Source organism: Manihot esculenta, chromosome 13, assembly GCF_001659605.2.
Source record: "Manihot esculenta cultivar AM560-2 chromosome 13, M.esculenta_v8, whole genome shotgun sequence".
Classification (NCBI taxonomy): Eukaryota; Viridiplantae; Streptophyta; class Magnoliopsida; order Malpighiales; family Euphorbiaceae; genus Manihot; species Manihot esculenta.
In genome coordinates, this window is record NC_035173.2 from 8,903,577 (window position 1) to 8,926,827 (window position 23,251).

At 32.8% G+C, this 23,251-nt stretch overlaps 2 protein-coding genes and 2 non-coding genes across 7 annotated transcripts; 3 read left to right on the forward strand and 1 right to left on the reverse strand.

The window, feature by feature from the left end:
- Positions 1-1,642: 1,642 nt before the first annotated feature.
- LOC110629486 lies at positions 1,643-3,574 on the reverse strand. Its single transcript, XM_043949268.1, has 2 exons — positions 3,106-3,574; positions 1,643-2,550 (listed from the first exon to the last, which is right to left on the reverse strand). The coding sequence occupies exons 1-2, from the start codon at positions 3,424-3,426 to the stop codon at positions 2,161-2,163; spliced, it is 711 nt and encodes a 236-aa protein (XP_043805203.1). The 5' UTR covers positions 3,427-3,574; the 3' UTR covers positions 1,643-2,160.
- A 6,641-nt stretch (positions 3,575-10,215) lies between these two features.
- Positions 10,216-10,297, forward strand: TRNAS-UGA. Its single transcript has one exon. It is a non-coding gene; the product is annotated as a tRNA-Ser (tRNA).
- Positions 10,298-16,825: 6,528 nt separating this feature from the next.
- TRNAS-UGA lies at positions 16,826-16,907 on the forward strand. The gene has a single exon. It is a non-coding gene; the product is annotated as a tRNA-Ser (tRNA).
- A 2,731-nt stretch (positions 16,908-19,638) lies between these two features.
- On the forward strand, positions 19,639-22,749 carry LOC110630491 (probable protein phosphatase 2C 27). 4 transcript variants are annotated; one of them, XM_021778009.2, is made up of 5 exons: positions 19,639-19,784; positions 20,086-20,444; positions 20,629-20,823; positions 21,046-21,251; positions 21,854-22,749. In XM_021778009.2, the coding sequence occupies exons 2-5, from the start codon at positions 20,244-20,246 to the stop codon at positions 22,410-22,412; spliced, it is 1,161 nt and encodes a 386-aa protein (XP_021633701.1). In that variant the 5' UTR covers positions 19,639-19,784; positions 20,086-20,243; the 3' UTR covers positions 22,413-22,749. The 4 variants fall into 4 exon arrangements, with proteins under 4 accessions (XP_021633701.1, XP_021633700.1, XP_021633703.1 ...); XM_021778008.2 differs by having other exon boundaries at positions 20,161-20,444; XM_021778011.2 differs by having other exon boundaries at positions 20,204-20,444.
- The last annotated feature ends 502 nt before the right edge of the window (positions 22,750-23,251 follow it).

Genomic DNA, 23,251 nt, shown 5'->3' on the forward strand with positions numbered 1-23,251 from the left:
GTCAAAAGCAGTGAGTACTTCGACTTGTAATATTCAACCACATTTTCGCACAGTTTCTGCGATTGTTTATCTTACAAATTATTGTAAAGCTTATTGGAAATTCCATCAATTTGTGTACTTGACTACAGTTGGCCACGTTTATAATTCACAGAATCCTATTAAATGAAGAAGCTTTGTTGTATTATTCTGCGAGTAGGTTAGGATGCATGATTGAACAGCTTGCTGAAGAGGGAAGACTTGCAGAAGATGTCAGCAAGCAGCTGCTAAAACTAATTATTTTGTGTTATTATAGGTTATCAGAAAATCCAAGGTTTTGCTGAATACTAATTCTGTTGCACTTTATATACTTTATTGTATTTTCCATTGTAGTATTTTATGTGTAGTTTGTGAAATTGCATGGCAGGGCATGTGTTGAACTGAGAAATTGGCTTCCCAGGAGGTTGAGAGATTCATCTTTCACTGAGGTCCTTAAGGTAAGTTTCAAAGGCTTTATTACTTTTTACTGTGTGTGTAAGAAATTGCTCAAAATGAGAACTCAAGCAATTCTGTGTTAAACTGGAATTGATACCTGTGGATTGTCCTTGACAGGATGATGTACCAATCATGCAGTGCCTACAGAAGTTATTGCACGATGTGGATTATCCTTCACTGACACGAACACTTCGGCGGCCAGAATGGGACACCACGTGGGAAGAGTACTACAGAAAATTGCAAGCATATGTGGCCAAGGAAAGGAAAAAAATGGGGATCTAAATTTGCATCATACATAAAACAAATTTACCTATAGAATAGACGAAAATAAAGGAGTTGAAATGGATTTATATGAAATTTAAATAGAAATTTCGGATTGAAGTGAAGGCACCACTTTCTTTAAAAAATGGGATATTGAAAGAAGAAATTTTAGAGCTGTGATAAGTCACTTCAAGTTGCTCATGCATATTCCAACATCTCTACATCATCTTTTGACTCTGACGAGTTTTCATTAGAAAAATTTTCAATTTCTTCAGTGCTTCCATTTGTGCTGCTCATCCTGAAACATGAAATGAAAATATAAGTTAAAACTTTTTTTTTTCAAAACAAGAATTTCCAAGTTAAGCATTTAAGTTAGTGTGATGCTTGTGGAAGAAAAAGTTAGTAGTAGACGCTTCAGAATCCCAAGTAGTTACTGGAGAAACAGATTCACTACAGAACAGAACAGAACAGGAGAGAAACCATTTATAACAGGGAATACCCAGCTATCAGGAGAGAAAGCATTCAAAACTGGGATGATATAAAATTGGAAAACCTGGAAAGGAAAAGGCCTATTGGGGAAAGAAAAATGAAAAAGCAGCAGCCTAATTTATTTAAACTTCTAGTGAATTATTTAAAAAATTATTCAAAATTTCTAAATATATGTAGAACTTTCTGGAATTTTAGTTTGGGAGAAGCATTAAAATGAACTTGACAATAAAAGAAACTAGAAAGGTATTAAATAATTCTTGCAGGTGATCATTCAAATGAACTTGACAAATATACTTTGAGGGGATAGCAGATGCGCATTGTAAAACGTGCAATTCAACTTGGTTAGCATGACTTATCAAGATTTGATTCAGACTAAACATAGCAGCCCGAGTTTTACGTACCTATCTGAAACAGAAGTTTCTGCAGAACAATGTAGATCATTAAAAGTTGTGGAGTATAATCCTGATGGGAAAAGCTACCAAAATCAACAGCATTAAGAGTTATAGAAGGACATAGTTCAATTGACATCTTGTTTCAAAGAATTACACTAGTTGAGCTTGTAAAATCATGCCAAGCATCAATTGAATCATCATCAACGACAGTTCTAGTATCAGCTGTCATGTTACCGCAGCTGTTCTTGTGCTGAATCCAATCAATATGCATGGAAGAAAATTATCTGTGCTCCCTGATGTTCTGTGATCCTTATTATTTAAGGAATGATCATGCTGAACAGCTACCCCAATAGTGGATCTACTCCATAGAATTTTACATTTCAGGAAAAGTTCATGTGGGAAGAAAGCTCAACTGAAGAAAATCTCACAAAAGGACAAGTTTTTGGGATCCCTGTTGTTGAGTTCCATTATCAGCAGATACATATCTGACAAAAGGATCAGATAATTTGGATTCCAGTTGATGAGTTCCAGAACCAGCAGAATCAGCCTAACAACCAGAAAATGAGTCACCACTTTCATCTTCCTTAGACCTTGCAGGAACTTCCTCTGAATGTTCGACATTCTCAAACAAGCTAAGATTTCCCTGATTACTTCCATTGGCATTCTCATGTTTTTCCAATGCAAGCCGTTCATCAGTAGATGTAGAAACAGAGTCTACTTTAGCTTCAGTAAAAAAGTTATCCAGATCAACTCCTGCTGAACTCAGAGTACTCACCGGCTGAGCTGGTTTGTTTTCAGAAACAGTACTCTCAAATTCCTTAGGCTCAGAAGGCCATCTTATTTCTAAATCTAGAAGATCGGATAAGGGAAATTCAGTTTTTGGTGCATTTTGACCTCTGTTAGATTCATTTGCGTTAATTGATGGGGCCACAAGCTCCTACAACACAATGCCCTACATTAACCAAAATGTATCTCATAATGGGAATCCTACCTATTGAATATGTACAAAACTTGAATTATACAATGAAAATGCAAATGTCTGATCTAACAAAAACAATATAAAAAGAAAAGGAACATCACACTAACAATGGAAGGCCAAGAAAATACCAAGAGCAATATGCCGACCACCAAACGAAAGTTAAAACTATCATCGCTCTAGGATACTATAGCTAAATAACCAGCCACTGGAGAGTCTATAAATCTAATTGATCAAGGCATCAACAAAATAGCACTTGGAAGCTAAACTTCAGGCATAAAATCTAGCCCAATAGACTGCTTCTAAACCAGCACCCAAGTGTCTCCATAGTGATCTTTTTCTAATTTCAGCAACAATCAAGCAAGCAAACAGATTATGCTCATCATTACCCTACCATATTCCTGCAAAACTAGCAAAATACCCCCACAAAAAGTCTAATTTTTCAGCAATTAAAAAAAATCAAAAATCATTTTGACAGCAAGCATCAAATGCAAGGCAATCTGATTCTGATCTTACCGATCCATCTAAGTCGAGAAACTGAAGAAACCAACGGTAACCAAAGGTAGAAGTAAACTTGATTGGCTCAGGAAATACATCCTTCTTCTGCTGTCTGCCACAGAAGACGCAAATCACGGAATTAATGCCTCTGAGAAGCCTGCCTTTGCAGTGCTCGCACCGAAGGTATGGAGGAGAGGGGTCGAGGTCGGAAATTGCGATTTGTAGCGAGGGAAAATCGGAAAGTTGAGGGTCGTCCGGCTCGTAGGATGCGAGGGCGGCTTCCTTGCGAAGCGAGATCTGAAGCTCCCTTATTTGATTGTATGGTAACTCGAACGCCATTGCTTGTTTCCCAGAACCAGAGATCAACCGGAGCTCGGAGTTCCGCTCTCTTTTTAGATCCGCAGTCAGGGCCAGATTTGCGCTCAATTAAAACGGCACCCGTTTCTAGCATTATGGTGTCACACAAATTATCAATGGTGAATTACAAAGTCATCCCTATGGTTTGTCTTAATTAAGTACGAGGTCCCCACATTTTGAAAATAAATTAAAAACGTCCATATATTAATTTTTCAACACATCCTATTTTTATAGCATAATCTATTAGTCAAGCCTTTAAACAATAGCGAAATGAGATTACAATTTTTGAGATTAAATTATTTCAAATAGGTAATTATTAGAATTGAAATTGGTTATTTGATAATATCTTTTCTACATCTCAGTAAAATATGTAGGCTTTGTTTGATTTATTATGTGAAATATAATATAATAATCATTACAATTTCATGTTCGCGTCTATATATATATATATATATATAATATAATTCAATTTTATTACAATATATATAATATAATTATACGATGGTAGTGGCCAGAAGGAGAATGGCAATGGTGGTAGGATTGGTAGCCACGATTTTGATGGTGGCGGCGGAAATAGTAATGCCGAAGGTATTAGTGATGGTGCTCGGAATAATGGTAACAGTGGTAATAGTAATAATAATATAATAGTCACATAGAAGTAGTAACGCTGGTTAACAATAAATTAAATAAATTAAAATAAGTAAACTATAATTATACTCATTTGTATATGTAATAACAATAACATAAAGTATAGGTAATTACATTATATATATAATTATTAATATATCAAATAACTTTTTTTATTATAAACAAAGTAATCAAATTTGTAATGTAATCACAACCCAACTATTTTTTTTTTTAAGAGACCGATATCAATTCCATTAAAAAGTCCAAGACTTAAGAGAATTATACAGAACAGTTTCTAGGGTCTAGAAAAATATTACGAGCAATATAAGTCTCAAATTCTGAAAACTTAAAAACTTGACTCAAATTTGACCCGGTGGCAGTGATAATAGCAAGAACCAGAGGAGCCACTTTCTTAGAATTGTCGTCTTTAGTAGAGTGATCGAAAAACTCCATTAATAATAAGCAAAAGCCATATATTTACATACTAAGCACAAAGAGGAGAAAACATGAAAAACTTTTAGAAAGTCCATAAAACCAACAGATACAGCTTCAAAAAATTACTCTAACAATCATTGAATCAACTGATACCCATAGCCATTAGGAAGAAAGATGAGCGTCATACTAAGTATCGAGTCAAGAGTCATCCACAGATCAACAAAAGCGCTAACGAAGATGACGAAAGCGTGCTCTTAGATGACCCAAATCGCGCCTTCTGAATCTCTGCTTAACAAGCCATCATTGTTGACCAATGTTAGGCTAGTAGAAGAGGGAAGAAACGTTGATCTAGGATTTCAACCACTAAGGCAAGCAGGAGGAGAGAAGGATATGGATCGAGAAGGTACAACTACCGGCATGCAAAAACATAAAACCATCAAAAAAGAGGAAATAATCCATAGGAAGCACATATCTAAAAAAAGAAAGCTTTAAAGCACCAAATCTGAAAATCTTAGAATAAAAGAAACAAAGAAAATTAAGAACAAAGAAACAAAAAAAGAAAAATATGCTAGAATGGGATAGTCGGGAAAGAGGTCTCTCCTACCCGAATGGGACAGTGAGGACTAACGGCCGATAGTAAATGGAGAGCCTAAGCTCTTAAAGAAAAAGAGAAGAAAGAAGAACAAAGACCAAGTCAATTATATTACATCTTTAATCATATCATACCAAACACAATTTTATTGTTTGATCTTATATATCTTATCATTGTTTTATAATAATAACAATATTTTAAATAACTTTTAATTTATATTATTTATGAAGTCAACGATTCTACGAAAATATTTGAAATAGTAAAATACTAAAATTCAATGATAATATAATAATAACAATTTATTTATTTTAAGCCAAATACATAATTACACATCAAAACTTTGCAAAAAAAATCTTATAGCACTCTTAATTTTTAAAACAACTCATTATATACTTCAACTTTGTAAAATTAGAGTTAATATGATCTTAAATATATAGTCAGCATGTAATGTGAATATAAGCGCAAATTAGAGAGTGAATGTGGATTAGTAAATGTTGACATGAAAATCCAAAATTACAGTAATAAAATTATAATAAATGGCTTGGCAATTGGTTTATGGCCTTTTATGAGTTTGTTTTTCTTTTCACATTCCAATGCCCGAATTATGGTCTAACTGAAGTTGTCTTATGGTTTGATATGAGATGTCTTGTTATGCGGGACTAACACCCGGATGACATTATGGTCTTTTATGAATTTATTTTTGTTTTCACGGTCCAACGCTCCGGATTATGGTTTGGCTGAAGTTGTCTTGTGGCTTTACTTGTGATGTCTTGTTATGTGATACTAATGTCCGGATGGCCTTGTGGCCTTTTAATGCGACTAACACCCGGTGACCTAGCAGAACTCGCTTTGTGCGCTTTGTTCTTATCTTCACGCTTTCATCCATCCAACATTTCTGATTTTTCTATAAAAAAAGAAGGTTGAAGAATGTATTTTAGTTTTATAATATTTTCATACATCACAAATATTTTTCTAAGGATAAAATAAAAAATTCGGTCGTTTGACTTGACCAATTTCAAAACTCAGAGTTTGATGACACTCTCCTTACTGCCGCCTCCTATTAATACTCGGTCCTTCTGTAATTACATGAATAACCCTCCACAGGTTCATTATCAGGGGTGGTTGAATTCTTACCTCGAGTTCGGATCTCCTATCTTTTTTACTCTTTCTAGTGAACTTTCAAAGTGTGACGTTTTTTATTAACCTTTCGATCTCGTTTTTTAGCTTGCACTCCCCTGTTGTATATCCGTGATCTTCATGAAAATGGTAGTACTTGGTTTTATCTCGCTTTCCAGCTTTCTTAGAATTAAGTTTAGGAGGCCATTAATTTTCTTGTTATTTTTTCTGATTCACACTAAAATATGTGTTTGTGATTCATTAAGTGGAGTGTAATTCTTATACTTACCTCGATCGTTTATTTCTCGAGAGACTAGATAACTTTTGTGTTCTCTCTCATATTCTTGCCTCTTCGACTTTTGGTCTTGCTTTTGGCTCATCCCTTTATCCTCTTCTTGTCCTTTTCGGTACCTTTGAGCAGCCCGAACCATCTTCCAATTGACGTCCTTTGGAGCATCATCTGAGGGATCCTCTTTCTCGAACTTATCCTTCCCTTTGGACCGCATCTGAACGGCCCCTGTCCGAGTCCTTAAGGTACCAATAGAGGCTTTTCCCCTTCTCTTGAAAGCCATGAGTGATGCCTCCGAGCTTTGCATTGCTTGCAAGTAACCTACAACCTTCTAACATATTGGAGCATTTGCTCAATGCTCATATTGTTGAGATCTGCTTTGTTGACCATAGAGGGTGTGTTTTGTCTATTGCTAGGATGAAAAAAATGATAGCGTCCTCATTAGCAGCAATCTTGGTAGCAGCTCGTGAATAGCTGGCCATTTTGAAAAAGAGGAAAAAGAGAGTTTTTTTTAGGAGAAAGGGGATAAGAGATCGATTTTATTCTAAATGAATAGAGAGGATTCAATGGACTTTTCGACAACGGAGCCAAATGATATGGCTAGAAAATAAAGTTGTGTTGTGATTAGTTAGACCTATAGGAAAGAGAACGTGAGGTGGTAGGTGCCCACGACAGCCACTCTGATATTCAAGTCAGTATACTGGAGAATAAGGCGAATATAATAAATTGCTTAGAACTTGAGTAATGTGAGAGAATAGCATACCTTTGATCCATAGCTTTTATACTGTAAGAATGCGGGGTTAATTATAGTATTTCCTGAAAGTCCGACAATAATGTGCCTCACTAAGAAGAGATCTCGCCAATTAATTGGTTTGGGGATCCCGTGATTACAGGTGTAAAGGGAACTTGTTAGATTGTAGTTGTTAATGGTAACTTCCTTATAGAGTCTCATCTAGTAGCTGAGAGGTAAGCCTTGACGAACTGAACCGACCTAAGGTTGACTTGACCCGAGGCCAACCTGAAGCACCCAAGTCTTCTTTCTCTTGGTTCTGGACATCATGGTCGTCCGGCTCTTTCTTTCTATAGTAAGACTGCATATTGATTTATCATATCTTTGTCATATAAGTCTATCTCATGGTGACAGCTCACTGCCTACTTTAGACGATTGTTGTGTAATATCAAATAGTGTCTTTGAAGTTTGTTTTAGAATTTCTTTCTTTTTCTTTTATTAATATTATTTAATTTTTATAATTTAATAAAATTAACTATTTAATTAATCTATTTTAATAAAATAGATTAAATAGTTATTATATTTTTAAATGGTTAATTGTTTAGTCATTCTGTCTATTTTAAATTATTAGTACTTGTATGATTAAAATACCATCATTTTTAATTAGTATCAATAATTTTAAAGCATAATTATTTAGTCCGTTTAATTTGATCAAAATAATAATAATTTTCTCTATTTCATAATTTTTGTCCATTTTTTCTCATATATATTAAAAAAATTATTAATTTTTTAATTATATTCATCTTAAAGATATTAAATTTTATTAAATACTAAAAAATATTTTGAATATTCACTGAGAAATTAACACTTAATGAGATATTATTAGTAAAATTAATACTTAATGAGATGTTATTTTAAAAATAGAATGAAATTAAATAGAGTTAAGATAGTTATACGTTACTATAATGTAAAATAGAAAAGTCAATAATTTTGAGACAAAAAGAAAAAGAAAAGGTAAATAAACTTATGAAATTAAGGAAGTATTTAGTTTTTGTAACTAATAGGAGAAACTAAATAGTTAATTGGTTGAAAAGATAGATTATTTAGTGTATTTTTAAAAAATTATAAAGAGATTAATTAATTAGTTTCATTAAACTATAAAGACTAAATAATAATTTTATTAAAAAAATTACATAATTAGAACAACAAAAATTATAATAATAAGAAAAAAATTATTATTTAATCTCATTAGTATGGATAAACTCATTAGTTGATCCATCAATTTTAAAAAATATATTAAAACGTTCTTAATATTTTAAAAGATCTACTAATTAGTTTTTTTATTAATTTTAGCCGTTAAATATTGTAAAAAAGTGTAAAATGTCTTAAATACAGAAGGACTAATTAATAAAATTTTAAAAATCTAAGAGACTAACTAATAATTTTTTTTTAAATTATAAGGATTAAATGGTAAAATACTTAATTACAAAAATAACAGAGTGATTAATTAGTAGATTTTTTAAAATGTCAGAAATATTTTAATATATTTTCAAAATTAAAAAATTAACTAATAAATTTTGTTATAGAAGGGAAGTAGGAGTTTTTTATAATAATAATAATAATTAGTTTTTTATGGATAATTTTGCATCAAAGTATATATTCAGTGTATCTAGTTTGATAATTAAATTCAATTTATTTATTGGAACTTCTTCTAACTAACTACTTCGCATTTAATTTCATTCTCACTCTTATGAAAATGATAGATTTGAATGAATAGAAAAAAGAAAAGAAGCTTGTACTTATTAAAATTTATTGCATTATTTTTGTTATATAATATTTTATTTTTGAAAATCAATATTAATTAATATTTAATTAGAGAATTTTAATTATTCTTTGTAATAGTGCCTTATAATCTCAATAATGTTGAATTAAAATTAATAATGTTTATAAATATTTCAAAAGAATATGAGTTATTCCCGTTTAATTACACTTTATATTTATTTTGTTAATTTTAATTTTAATTTATAAAAAAGAGAAGGGTACTAAAAGTGAAAAATTCATAAATTAATTAGTACAAAAATTTAATACTGCTTATACAGAATTAAAATATATCAATAATTAAACTGAAAGTATAAAAAGAAATTTACACTTAGAGGGAGAGGATTTTAGTAATATACAATTAATATAAAGAGTTTTAAGAAAAAAAGTTAAATAATCAAATTCAAAACATAAATAGTTATGTTTAATTATACAAACTAAATAGTTATGTTTAATACTAATTAAAAATAGAAGTATTTTAGAGAAACTAAATAGCTAAATTTACTCAACTATAATAGCTAAATAATAAATTTTAGCAACAAAATTAAGAATTATTACCTATAACTGAGCCTTTATTTACTTCACGAATATGTTTAAAATATTTAAAGGAAATTCAACTACCACCGACTAGTAAATATAGAATCTCGCGATAAAATTAAAAAATTCAACTAATATCGACTAATAAATATAAGATCTCGCGATTATAAGTGTAATGAAGATTTACTGTATTGCGTTTTCTAACGATAACTTTTTATGGAACCTCACCGTATAGTTGAAAGAGCGAGTCTTAACGAAAACCTAAAATCTAGAGTGTTCGGGTCTTCTTTCCATCAGTGAAATCGAATTTAATCTTATTAGACTCTTATCAATTGACTCTAACTTTGAATGTCAACTCATGACGTATTTTGAATAATTATTATACTATATTATTATTTAATATATTTTTTAAATCCGAGAAATTAAATACTAATTTTACTAAACTATAATAGCTAAATAATAAATTTTAGAAATAAAATTAAGAATTACTCCCTATAACTAAGCCTTTATTTACTGCACCAATATGTTTAAAATATTTAAAGGAAATAATTTTTTTTATTATTTAATTATAATATTAAAACATTACAAATTAAGCCTATAACTAAGCTTTAATTTACCCCACGCTTGGTCGATATGTCCGAGTGGTTAAGGAGACAGACTTGAAATCTGTTGGGCTTCGCCCGCGCAGGTTCGAACCCTGCTGTCGACGATTTTGTTGTTTCATTTTATTTACAATGTTTTGTCCCAAATTGGATTGAAAGTAGGGGAGCGCATAAATTGAACCGAACCGATTAATTTTGATTCAATGGTTTGGTTAATCAAAATTTTCGGTTCGGTTCAGTTAATATTTTTCAATTTATTCGATTTTTTGTTCGGTTCGGTTTAAACGTGTTAAATAATCGAAAAACCGATTTTATATATACTTTTATTAATTTTATATGTATTTTTAAATTTTACATAGATTTTTATGAATTTTTAAATACTATCATTATATATTCAAACAATATTTATTGGTAAATTTATGTAAAATATTTATTAAATTATTCTACTGAAATTAAAAGCAGAAAATTCAAAAAAAATTATAGATTTCGGTTTGAATCCAACCGAACCGAACAGAACTGATTTTTATCGGTTCAGTTATATTTTTATAATCGATTTTTTCAATTTTTAATATTTTTACAATTCAGTTTTTGATTTTTTTGGTTCGGTTCGATTCGAAACCGAACCGACTGATTGCACAGCCCTAATTGAAAGTTCTTCCATGTTCATTCGGCCTGGCGGGTCCATGCTAAAATTAAACTTTTCATGTTCATTCAGCCTTAAGGTTATTTGCTAGTGCCGTTGTTCTTATATCCACACTTTTATTTATCCAACTTTTTTTATATTAAAAATAGTTTAAAAAATATATCATAATTTAATTTATAATATTTTCATAAATTATAATAATTCTTTTAAGAATAATTAAAAAACTCAATCATCTAATTGAACCAATTTCAAAACTCGGAATTTGATTCAGAAGCTGAATATCTAAGACATTCTACTTATATAGGCCCTTATTGCTACTCGGTTCTTCGGCAATTACGTGAATAATCTCCAAGGGTTCATTTTCATCACGACTTAATGGAGTTCTTATTTGAGAGTCTGACTTCTTTTCTTCTCTATCTTGTATAGCAAAGCGTATCGTCTTTTATCAGTTTCTCAATTTCATCTTTTAGCTGCTAACATTGTTCTATAGTGTGCACATGATTCTCATGAAATCGATAATACTTTGTTCCGTCTCGCATGCCTAATTTATCCGAGCTAAACTTGGTGGCCATTTTACATCTTTGTTGTTTTTCCTTATCCAGATTAAAATATGCGTTCATGAGTCATCCAATTGAGTATAATTCTTATATTTACCTTGGTCATTCTTTCTTTGGAAGACTGGATAACTTCTGCAGCCTCCTTTATATCCTCACCTCTCTGCCTTTTGATTTTGCTTTTAACTCATCATTTTATCCTCTTTCAACGCTTGAACTTCATCATCCAACCTGATGTACTTGTAAGTTTTGTCCATTAGTTGTTGGTACGTCGCAATTGGATTCTTGATTAGGGAATCCATGAACATGATGTTGCATGTTAGGCTTGCTACGGGTCCCGGCGACCTTAAGTCGATCTGGATCCTAGCGCCGGTAGCGGTCCGGTTTCCGGGTCGTTACAGGCGAGGCATTGTCTAGCCCATAGTCTTCATCTTGCTCCTTCTGGTACCTTTACATGGCCCATATCAGCTTCCAGTTGACATCGTTCGGAGCTTCGTCCAACGACTCCTCTTCCTCCAGCTTAGCCTTCCACTTGAACTATGTTTGGATTGTATCTGTTTGAGTCCTTAGGGTGTCGATAGAAGCTTCCTCCCTTATCCTGAGAGCCATGAATGAGGCATCCTTCCGAATTTTATACTGCTCGAGAGTGGCCTATAATCTTTGTATGTACTAGAGCATTTGCTTATTATTTAGATTGACCATTGATGGTGTGTTTTGTCCACTACTAGGAGTGGAGGAAATAATTACACCCTTGTGGGCTGTAGCCTTAGCAGCAGCTCATAAATTGTCAACCATTTTAGAGAATATAAAAGAAAAAAGTTTCTTTTTTAAGAGAAAAATGAATAAAAGACCGGTTTCTACTCCAATTGAACAGAGAAAATCTAATGGAATGTCTCGGCAATGGAACCAAATGATATGGTTGAAACAAAACTGTGCTATGATTGGTCAATCTGCAGGAAAAAGAAAGCGAAGTAATTGGCGCCTATGGTAGCTACTCTGAAGCTTAAGTTAGTAAACCGAAGAAAAAAGCGAGTGTAAAAAGATACTTTGAACTCAAGAGTAGTTGTGTAAGTATATGTTCCTTCATCTTTGTATTTATCTGCCTTTATACTGTAAGAATATGGAGTTGATTATCATATCTCCTGAAAATCCAACTAGCACTGACTAGTGGATATAGGATCTTGCGATTATAGGTGTAATGGGGATTTGCTGTATTGCGTTTTCTAACGGTAAATTCTCATGGAATCTCGCCCTATAGTTGAAAGGGCGAGTCTTAACAAAGAGCTGAGATCTAGTGTGTTCGGATCTTCTTTCTGCTAATGAAATCGAATTTCATCTTATTAGACTCTTGTCACATGACTCTAATTTTGAGTGTCAGCTCATGGCCTATTTTAAGTAATTGTTGTATTATATCATTATTTAATACATTTTTTAAATTAAATAAACTAAATACTAATTTTACTAAACTATAATAGCTAAATAATAAATTTTAGAAATAAAATTAAGAATTACTCCCTATAACTAAGCCTTTATTTACTTCACGAATATGTTCAAAATATTTAAAGGAAATAATTTTTTAATTATTTAATTATAATATTAAAAACAATAAGAATCCAGGCTGAGCTGTAATGTACACCACGTTGGGTCGATATGTCCGAGTGGTTAAGGAGACAGACTTGAAATCTGTTGGGCTTCGCCCGCGCAGGTTCGAACCCTGCTGTAATGTTTTGTCCCAAATTGGATTGAAAGTTCTTCCATGTTCATTCGGCCTGGCGGTCCATGCTAAAATTAAACTTTTCATGTTCATTCAGCCTTACGGTTATTTCCCTAGTGGCGTTATTATTATCTCTGCACTCTCATTTATCCAACCTTTTTACATCAAAACTAATTTGAAAAATACATCATAGTTTAATTTATAATATTTTTATAAATTATAATAATTCTTTTAAGAATAATTAAAAGACTCGGTCATTTAATTTAACTAATTTCAAAACTCGAAATTTAACTCAGAAACTGAATATCTGAGACAGTCTACTTCTATAGGCCCTTATTGTCACTCGATTCTCCGACAATTACATGAATAATCTCCACAAATTTATTTTCATCAGGACTGACTGGAGTTCTTACTTGAGAGCCTGACTTCTTTTTTTCTCTGTCTTTTATAGCAAACTTTCGGAGTGTGCAGTCTTTTATCAGTTTCTCAATTTCATCTTTTAGCTACCGACATTCTTCTGTAGTATGTCCATGATCCTCATGAAACCGATAATACTTTGTTCTGTTTCACATGCCTGATTTGTCCGGATTAAGCTTAGCGGGCCATTTGACATCTTTGTTATTTTTTGTGATCCAGATTAAAATATGTATTCGTGAGTCATCCAATAGAGTATAATTCTTATACTTATCTTGGTCATTCCTTCTTCGAAAGACTGGGTAATTTCTGCGGTCTCTTTCATATCCTTACCTCTCTGCTTTCTGATTTTGCTTTTAACTCGTCCTTTTGTCCTCTTTCAATACTTAGACTTCATCATCCAACTTGATGTACTTGTGAGATTTGTCCATTAGTTGTTGGTACGTCGCAACTGGATCCTTGATTAAGAAATCCATGAATTTGATATTGCATGTTCCTTTCTTCAACGCATTACATGCTATCTCATAATTTAATTCTTTCACCTGTATTGTTTCTGCATTAAACTGTGAGATAAAACTCCTTAAAAACTCGCCTTCTCCTTGGTGGATCTTTTGCAAGTTAAAGGAGAGCTTTTTATGGGGCATACAAGTAATAAACCTGGATTTAAATAATATAGTAAATTATAAAGCACTAAATTGAATCTGAACTCAGATATTGGTACCATTTCTGAGCCAAACCTTTGAGTATTGACAAAAATACTATGCACAACACAAAATCATTGACATCTTGAATCTGCATTATTCTCTTAAAGATCGCTAGGTGACTCTTGAGATCTGCTTTTCCGTCGTATTTTTCCAAACTTAGGAGTTTGAACTTAGCAGGAAAAGTCTCCGCTAAGATCTCTTCTAACAGGGGCGAGTTATTGTCCATCCCATAGTCTCCCTCTTGCTGCTTCTGGTAAGTTTACATGGCCCGTATCAGCTTTCAGTTGACGTCCTTCGGAGCTTTGTCTGACGACTCCTCTTCCTCCAGCTTGGCCTTCCCCTTGAACTGTGTTTGGATTGCCTCTGTCTTAGTCCTTAGGGTGTCGATGGAAGCTTCCTCCCTTATCCTAGGAGCCATGAATGAGGCCTCATTCTGAATTTTATACTGCTCGAGAGTGGTCTGTAACCTTTGTATGTACTAGAGCATTTGCTTATTATTTATATTGCTCAGATCAGTTTCATTGACCATTGATGGTGTGTTTTATCCACTACTAGGAGTGGAGGAAATAATTACACTCTTGTAAGCAGCAGTCTAAATAGCAACTCATAAATTGTCAGCCATTTTAGAGAATAGAAAAGAAAAAAGTTTCTTTTTTAAGAGAAAATTGAATAAAAGACCGGTTTCCACTCCAATTGAACAGAGAAAATCTAATAGAATGTTTCGGCAATGAAACCAAATGATGTGCCTGAAACAGAGCTGTGCTGCGATTGGTCAATTTGCAAGAAAAAGAAAGCACAGTGATTGGCACCTATGATAGCCACTCCGACGCTTAAGTGAGTAAACTGAAGAAAAAGGCGAGTGTAATGAGATACTTTGAACTCAAGAGTAGTTGTGTAAGAATGTGTCCCTTGATATCTACATTCATTTACCTTTATATTGTAAGAATATAGAGTTGGTTATCACATATCCCGGAAATCCAACTAGCACCGGCTAATGGATATAGGATCTCGCGATTATAAGTGTAATGGAGATCTGTTGGATTGCATTTTTTAACAGTAACTTCCCATGGAATCTCGCCCTATAGTTGAAAGGGCGAGTTTTAACGAAAAACTGAGATCTACAGTGTTCGGGGCTTCTTTCCCCAATGGGACCGGATTTCATCTGATTAGACTCTTGTCACATGGCCCTAACTTTGAGTGCCAACTCACCTATTGTCATATGGTCCTAACTTTGAGTGCCAACTCACCTATTTTGAGTAATTATTGTATTATATCATTACTTAATTTTACCAAACTATAATAGCTAAATAATAAGTTTTAGAAATAAAATTAAGAATTACTCCCTATTAGGGATGGCAGGCGGGCGGGTTTTCACGGGTACCCGATCCGCCCAAACCCTATTAGGACGAATTTGGGTTTTTACAAAACGGATTTGGGCGGATTCGGGTTTGAAAAATTTTACCCGTCTCGGATTCGGGTAGGGTTCGGAATTAGGTAATCGGATACCCGTTACCTGAACCCGATTAACTATACTAACAAAACTAACCCTAATCCCTAATTTATTTTTTCATTTTACTCTTTCCTCTCTTCATCTACATCTCTCTCTCCCTCGCTTCCCTTCCCATAGTTCTTAGTCACGCCTCTCCCCCACTTCACTGACGACTGCCGGCAGCCCAGTCGTCACCGGCGACGTCTCCTTTCTCTCCCCAGTCGACGATAAATCTTCTCTCTACTCCGTCAGCAATATCTCCTTCTCTCTCTCCAACGGCGACATCTCCGACTTGCCAGTTGAAGACAACTCTTCCCTCTGCCCGGTCGGCGTCGGCGATATCTCCTTCTCTCTCCCCAGTCGGGTGAAATCTACTCTTTTCAATTTACGCTTCTCTCCCCGCACTTCACTGACGCTAGAGACAACCCTTCTCTCCTCAATCGGCGACATCTGCTTTGACTAGAACTCTCTTCAGGTTTCAAGATCTTTTATGTGTATGTTCTTAAAGAATTTTATAATTTATAAACTATTAATCTGATTATTTGGATATATTAAAAAATCTAATTATTTGCTATTTGATTAATGTAATACTGTTGATTTTTAAAATTTATGGACAATTAATCTAATTATTTGATTATAAATCATTATTTGTTGGGTTGCTGAGTTGCTGGTTCTTGTCATTGAACATTTCTCCTCCTACTGGATTGTGCAACTGTTAGATAGTTTATTTGGTTTTATCATTGAATGGAATTAAAAAAATTATTTGCTGAGTTGCTGGTTTGTATCGGGTTCGGGTATTGTTAAACGGGTTTGGGACGGGTTCGGATAGTAAAATTAAAATATTAAACGGGTTTGGGACGGGTTCGGGAATTGTATATATAATCGGGTTCGAATTTGGATACTCTCAATTTCGCGGGTACCCTACCCGTTTACATCCCTACTCCCTATAACTAAGCCTTTATTTACTTAAAAAATAATTTGTATGTTTAAAATATTTAAAGAAAATAACTTATTTTTTTATTATTTAATTATAATGTTAAAAAAAATGTTGTTTTTATCATTCATGGACATGTAAATATTCGTTATTGTGGATCTCTAATAGAAGAGAAGGTGCTTGGTCGATATGTCCGAGTGGTTAAGGAGACAGACTTGAAATCTGTTGGGCTTCGCCCGCGCAGGTTCGAACCCTGCTGTCGACGAAGTTTTATTTTATTCAATGTTTTGTCCCAAATTGGATTGGAAGTTCTTCCATGTTCATTCAGCCAAGCTTTCATAGTGATGTGTAACGGTTTTATTAATATAAACAACAAAATTTTTTACATTGTCATCATTTCTTTTCCTTCTTTATTTTAAGACAAATTTCAAACAAAATACTTTTTCCAAAGAAACATTTTAAAAAAAAAAAACTTGTTTCCATGGAATTTTTTTTCTATAAAAAATTTCAGAATAGAACATTATTTTCAAGAAAGTTTTTAAAAATTAACCTTCTCTTAAACATGCATGGATGCTCAATTGTGAAATTTTTAAATGCTATTTTTTATCTTTTAAATTTTCTTGAGAAAATTTATTTATTTTTTAAGTAAAATAGTTTTTCTATTACTTATCATTTGTTAGCTATAAATAAAATAAATCAATTCTAAGTAAAGAATTAAAATTATTATAAATATTAAAATTATAAAAAATGAATTATTATAAATATTTAAATTAAAAAATAAACTATTATGAAACTTAAAATTTAAAATACTAAATTATTATAGTTTAATAGAATATTATTTAGTTAATAAAATAAAATTTTAAAGACTAAATTATTAATTTTTCATTAAAAATTTAGGGAATAAATTATGAGTCTTATTAGTTATTCTTTGAAAAAGAAATAAAATTGTGGGCTACCTGTCTCAATTTCTTTTCAAAATCTCTTCACTTCAATTTTTTTCTTTTTGGTTTCAAATTTCTTCAAATGAATAATATTTTGGTATTTAAGATAATGTAAAAAATAATATTAAAATTTATAAACTTTAAATATGGCATCCAAAAGATTCATATAGCCATTCAGCTAGTTTAAAAATGAGGGCTAGTTGTTGTCATAATAAATTCATAAAATATTATAAGTAAATTATAAATTTTGATTAATTAATTGATGATTTATTTTATGTTCTTGAAACCAAATTTGTTAATTTTTTTTCCAACCCAATTTAATTGCATTTCAAGCTCAATCCAACAAATTGGTACAAGATTACATAAACAAAGGCTCATCTAAGTCCAGGAAAAGAAAAAGAAAAAAGCACAATTATCATAATCTTAAGGTCACTGCTAAGTCCAATCTAAAAGGAAAACTCTAGATCTACACGTAAATAGATCGACTCGAACTGAGTTTTGAAGAATTTAAATTTAGTTTATTAAAATTTTTTAAAACTTGAGTTGAATTTAAATTTTACTTATTTCGAACTCGAGTCGAGTATTAATAAGTTCAAACGGACTCATTTAGCAAATAAATTTAGATGAATTAAACTTTTATCAAATTTAGATGAATCAAATTTTTATAAAGTTTAGTTTCAAATAGTTTACAAAAGTTCAATTTATTTATATGTATAATATTTTTTAGTTTAAAATTAAATAACTTTAGTTAAATAAATATATATACAAATTAGATCACGAACCCTTAAGTCTTAATAATATGAATATTTACAAGTTTTAAGAGTGTAACTAAACTATGTAAAACTAAATTTTAGAAAATATATTTTCTTTATAATATTAATATAAACTTGCTTAACGAGACTGTAGACAAATTTATTTATAAATATATTTACGAGTCTATTTACAAGTATGTCCACGAGTTTGTTCATGAATTCGAATAAATTTAACTCATTTATTAAAAAAATTTAAAAATTAATTTTAAATTTAACTCATTGAAAAATTGAGTAAAAACCAATTAAATTTTTCTCGAGTTCAACCACGACTTAACTCATTAATATATATTAATGGATGAAACAAACAAATACATTTTCTCTTTCCTTAAACCAACCTCAACTTGATACGGAACAATTTCTACAAGCAAAATTCGTCCCAAATTTTATGTTCATCTAAACCATTCAAATTTAATAATATCCATTTTATAATTAAAAAACAAATATTTCAAAAAATATTCAATTAGGCAAAAAATGAAGAAGTATTCTTCATTGTACAATAAATTTTGATAATAATTTTAAATTCAACAACTAATAAATAAATAAATTAAAAACTCTAAACAATCATTTGGTTGCTTTACCATACAAAATTTAAAAAAATTAATTGAAACAATTAAATAATTGAAGAAAAAAAAATAACAACAACCAGTCAAAGACCATCGAATACCATTAGAGTACTGATTGAAGATTTTGAGCACATTTATATTAACAGAAACAAGCATCAATTTAACTTCTATTGATCATGTGATATACACGTGATTAATTTTATACTAATTTGATCTATATTTAATAATTATTTAATTTATTTTTATCATTTTTAAATTTTAAAAAATATAAATAAATAAAAAATTGATAAGGGCTTAAGTTAATATTTAGTTAATTTACAGATTTAAAAAGGTTTTTGCATGGTAAAAAATTGCATTATTTCCTTATTAAACCTGTAACAATAACCATTTAGCCGAATTTTCAAGTTCCCACCAACAGAACGACGACACGTGTACTGCGTGAATCCAAGGGTGTTCTCCCTTCGAAGCTTCAACGGCCGTTAACCGAACCTAACCTCCCATAAAAGGAAAGCCACTTGCACCGTCCTTTCAGCAGCTGTTAAGAAATCCAACGGCTGGGACTCACTGGGGTACCATCCGGTCAACCGCACCATCCACCAACCATATCATACCACGTGTCGGTAGGCTCTCTTAAGCGCGACAGCTAAAAGATCCACCGGATTACCTGGAATCGCCGGTAGCCAACCCGAAGCGAACAAGTTGCCATTTTTCTCCTTTCTTTTGAACTACTTTTGACTCTCTCTCTCCTCTCTCAGTGGTCTCTCTTTAGGGTTTTCCGATGATCTGACATAGAAAGAGGAATAAGGAATCAACATCATCTCCCTCTGTGAGAATTCTCTTTGCTTTTCTTTGTTTATACGCTCCTTTGTTTTTCCAAATCTTTGCATATTGTGCCCCCTTGTTTCTTTCCATGTGTTTTTGCTAATTTCTTGTAGCATTTCCGAAATTCTATCTCGGGTTAATCGATGGATATCGCGTTGTGTCACTGAATTTTAATTTAGTAAATTTTCTTGGAAATTTTGAAGAATTGAGCATGATTCTGTGATCTACAACTAGTTGAAGATTTGCGAATTGGGTCTTTGAGTTTGTTTCCTGATTATCCTTTGCATTGTTGTCTGATATCTTAGGGAATTCGTAGCTTGAAGTGCGTAATTCGCCATTTGGCTCACTTGTGAAGCTTATGTTTTAGCATATTTTAATAGGTCAGAGGATTTGAGTGTAAAGTTGAAGTTGTTTGCTTTAAAGGGATTCGCAGAAACACTTGATTTATGACTTGGAAGTGGATATGGCAGCTGGTATGGATTTTTCATCTCCGTTTACTGTATTAGAAGGGAGTTATAGTAAGGACAATGTATCATCTATGGGAAATCCGAACTCCGAGAATTTAGATAATCTGAAGCAAACTGCTAATGGGAAACCTCCATTGAACCTCTCCGTTATGCAGCATAGTATGAGTACTATGAGGATGATGGATGCCGCTGATCTGGTATGTTTGTTTTGTTTTTGCTCTTTTTCTGCTCTTTTTCCTTGGGAAGTGGAACTGTAGTAGTGGGTCTGTGTCCGAGTCCTCAACGTTTGATTTAAATGCTGAATGTTTTACTGATCATATATTTAGAAAGTTAATCTTGAGACAATTCCTTTGATTAACTATTTACCTCGATATTCTTCAGGCAATGGATGTGGGTGTTGTTGTCGACAAGACACCTTCTGATGAAAAATCAAATTTTCTACCAGTGTTCCGATCAGGGAGCTGTGCTGAAGGAGGGCCTAAACAGTATATGGAGGATGAACATGTCTGCATAGATGATCTTATTGAACATTTAGGTGCAATATCCAACCTCCCAACTCCTGGGGCCTTCTATGGGGTGAGTTTGTCATTTTCTTACCATCCAACTTCTGGATTTACTAAGCTTCGTAGTTAATCACGAGAACATATAGATGGATGGTTTCTTTGATCAAAAGTAATCGAATCGGGACAAATTACAGTTCATACAGCATTTGATGAAGTTGTTACTTTGGGGAAGTGAAAGTTTTGTTGCCTTAGCTGGCTACATTCACTAATGGTACTTATTGATTCATGTGTACAGGTATTTGATGGGCATGGAGGTACTGATGCAGCATCTTTTGTTAGAAATAACATTCTCAGGTTCATTACTGAGGATTCTCATTTTCCAATTTGCATGGAAAAGGCAATCACGAGTGCTTTTGTGAAAGCTGATTATGCATTTGCAGATGATAGTGAACTTGATATCTCCTCTGGCACCACTGCACTAACTGCCCTTTTCTTTGGAAGGTAAGTTTGCCTCTCAGTTGGTTTTAATTTTAAATCTTGACTTGAAATTTATTATTGTCCTGGTGAATATTGTTGCCAAATTCCTTTCACGGGGTAGATCGTAAGTGTCCAAGCATCCAGCAAATGAACATTGGTGGAGCTGTATGATTACAACCTTAATAAAGAAGGATTAAGAAACAAAGAATGAGAACAAAAGTGAGACCAGAAGATTACAATGAATGGTAGCATGGAGATAGTGATGCATCTGATAAAAGTTCTGTCTGAAATATTTATATTAGAGTAAGCCTAGGATCAGTAGGAGACACTGCCATTTATGTATGCGAGTTGAGTTTAGATCAAGAATGGGGCCAGTTCAACATGGAGATAAAAACAGGCTGTTTTGGTATTTTGTTCTGTTGCACCATCTTTTTCTGGAAAACCAACATTAGTATATCTTTCTTAAATTACATTAATCACAGAAATATGACAAGTGTACACCTTTTTCCTGGTTCCTAGACATATAAAACAACTAGATATTTTGGCTGTTTGGGATTTCATCCTTGGTTGCTTTTCACTCGATATCTATTGTTGCATGATTGGCTTGTCTCTGAAATGTTTTACAGGACCTTGATAATTGCCAATGCTGGAGATTGTCGAGCAGTACTGGGGAGGCGAGGAAGAGCAATTGAGATGTCCAAAGACCACAAACCTAATTGCACATCTGAAAGACTGAGAATTGAGAAACTTGGTGGAGTGATATATGATGGCTACCTTAATGGCCAATTATCTGTTGCGCGTGCCCTGGGAGACTGGCACATGAAGGGGCCCAAGGGTTCTGCATGCCCTTTAAGTGCAGAGCCAGAATTGCAGGAGACAAATCTAACTGAGGAGGATGAGTTTTTGATCCTGGGTTGTGATGGCCTATGGGATGTGATGAGCAGCCAGTGTGCAGTGACAATTGCAAGGAAGGAACTAATGCTCCATAATGACGCTGAAAGATGCTCAAGAGAGTTGGTCAGGGAGGCTCTAAAGCGCAACACATGTGATAATGTAACAGTTATAGTGATTTGTTTCACACCAGACCCACCACCTCGAATAGAGATCCCACAATTTCGAGTTCGAAGAAGCATATCAACAGAAGCTCTGAATTTGCTCAAGGGTATGCTGAACAGCAACTCATGAAACGATGGGATGATCTAGAGACGTGTGTACAAATGTAGTTCCTGGTCTAGAATTGGTATGTACAATTTTTCTTCTCTCCTAGGCTGATGTCCTTTTTCAGGAAATAAACATAGCATAGAATGTGATTCTTTTTAGTTTCAAAACCCTGTACATCTGAGGTCATTTATGTTGTACCATTTCAATGAGAAATCTCTCATTTTTCGTTTATCCTTTGTACATAATTTCAAGAAAAGAAAACTGAGAGGGTATGCTCTTCCATTGCTCATTAGTTGGTTGTTCTTTGCTATTTGTCTTTCATTGAAATAAATTGATTACAGCAATAATAGTTTTTATGTTATGTTTGTTTGCGTAAGTGTGAATTTTCATTTCATTTTCAGCTTAGTGATTGATTACAGTTGCTTAGTGATTGTGTAACACACTCAAATGTCATTAAAATGACATACCAAATGTCAAATATGTTTCTTCATCCTTTTATTTGATATATTATTATTTAATTTTTAAACTACAAAGTATTAATGAGTTTTTATCATTTTTTATTTTTAAATAATAATTATCTTCTACAATTTTAAAGATCTATTCTATCATATTTCTAATTTTCTCCATTAACTATTCCATTTTCCTCGTAATGAGTTACTAGGAAAAAATTAAAAATTAAAAAAATTCTCGATTCTCAGACCAGTTGACATCAGTCAACATAGGTAACAGTAGCCCAATTGTTCCAGATTAAATATAAAGGCTTTAGGTTATACCTGCTGGAGACAGAGGGATGCACATGCCCACGGGGACAGATAAGGTTACACCTGCCGTGGAGAAAGAAAGCAAAATAGCATTGGACGGTT

Excerpts from the sequence above, each read along its gene's own strand:
- LOC110629486 (XM_043949268.1), bottom strand. The coding sequence starts at position 3,426 with ATGGCGTTCGAGTTACCATACAATCAAATAAGGGAGCTTCAGATCTCG. Across the intron at positions 2,551-3,105 it reads TTCTCGACTTAGATGGATCG|GAGCTTGTGGCCCCATCAAT; the intron begins GTAAGATCAGAA and ends ATTGTGTTGTAG.
- LOC110630491 (XM_021778009.2), top strand. The coding sequence starts at position 20,244 with ATGGCAGCTGGTATGGATTTTTCATCTCCGTTTACTGTATTAGAAGGG. Across the intron at positions 20,824-21,045 it reads CTCCTGGGGCCTTCTATGGG|GTATTTGATGGGCATGGAGG; the intron begins GTGAGTTTGTCA and ends TCATGTGTACAG. Across the intron at positions 21,252-21,853 it reads ACTGCCCTTTTCTTTGGAAG|GACCTTGATAATTGCCAATG; the intron begins GTAAGTTTGCCT and ends AATGTTTTACAG.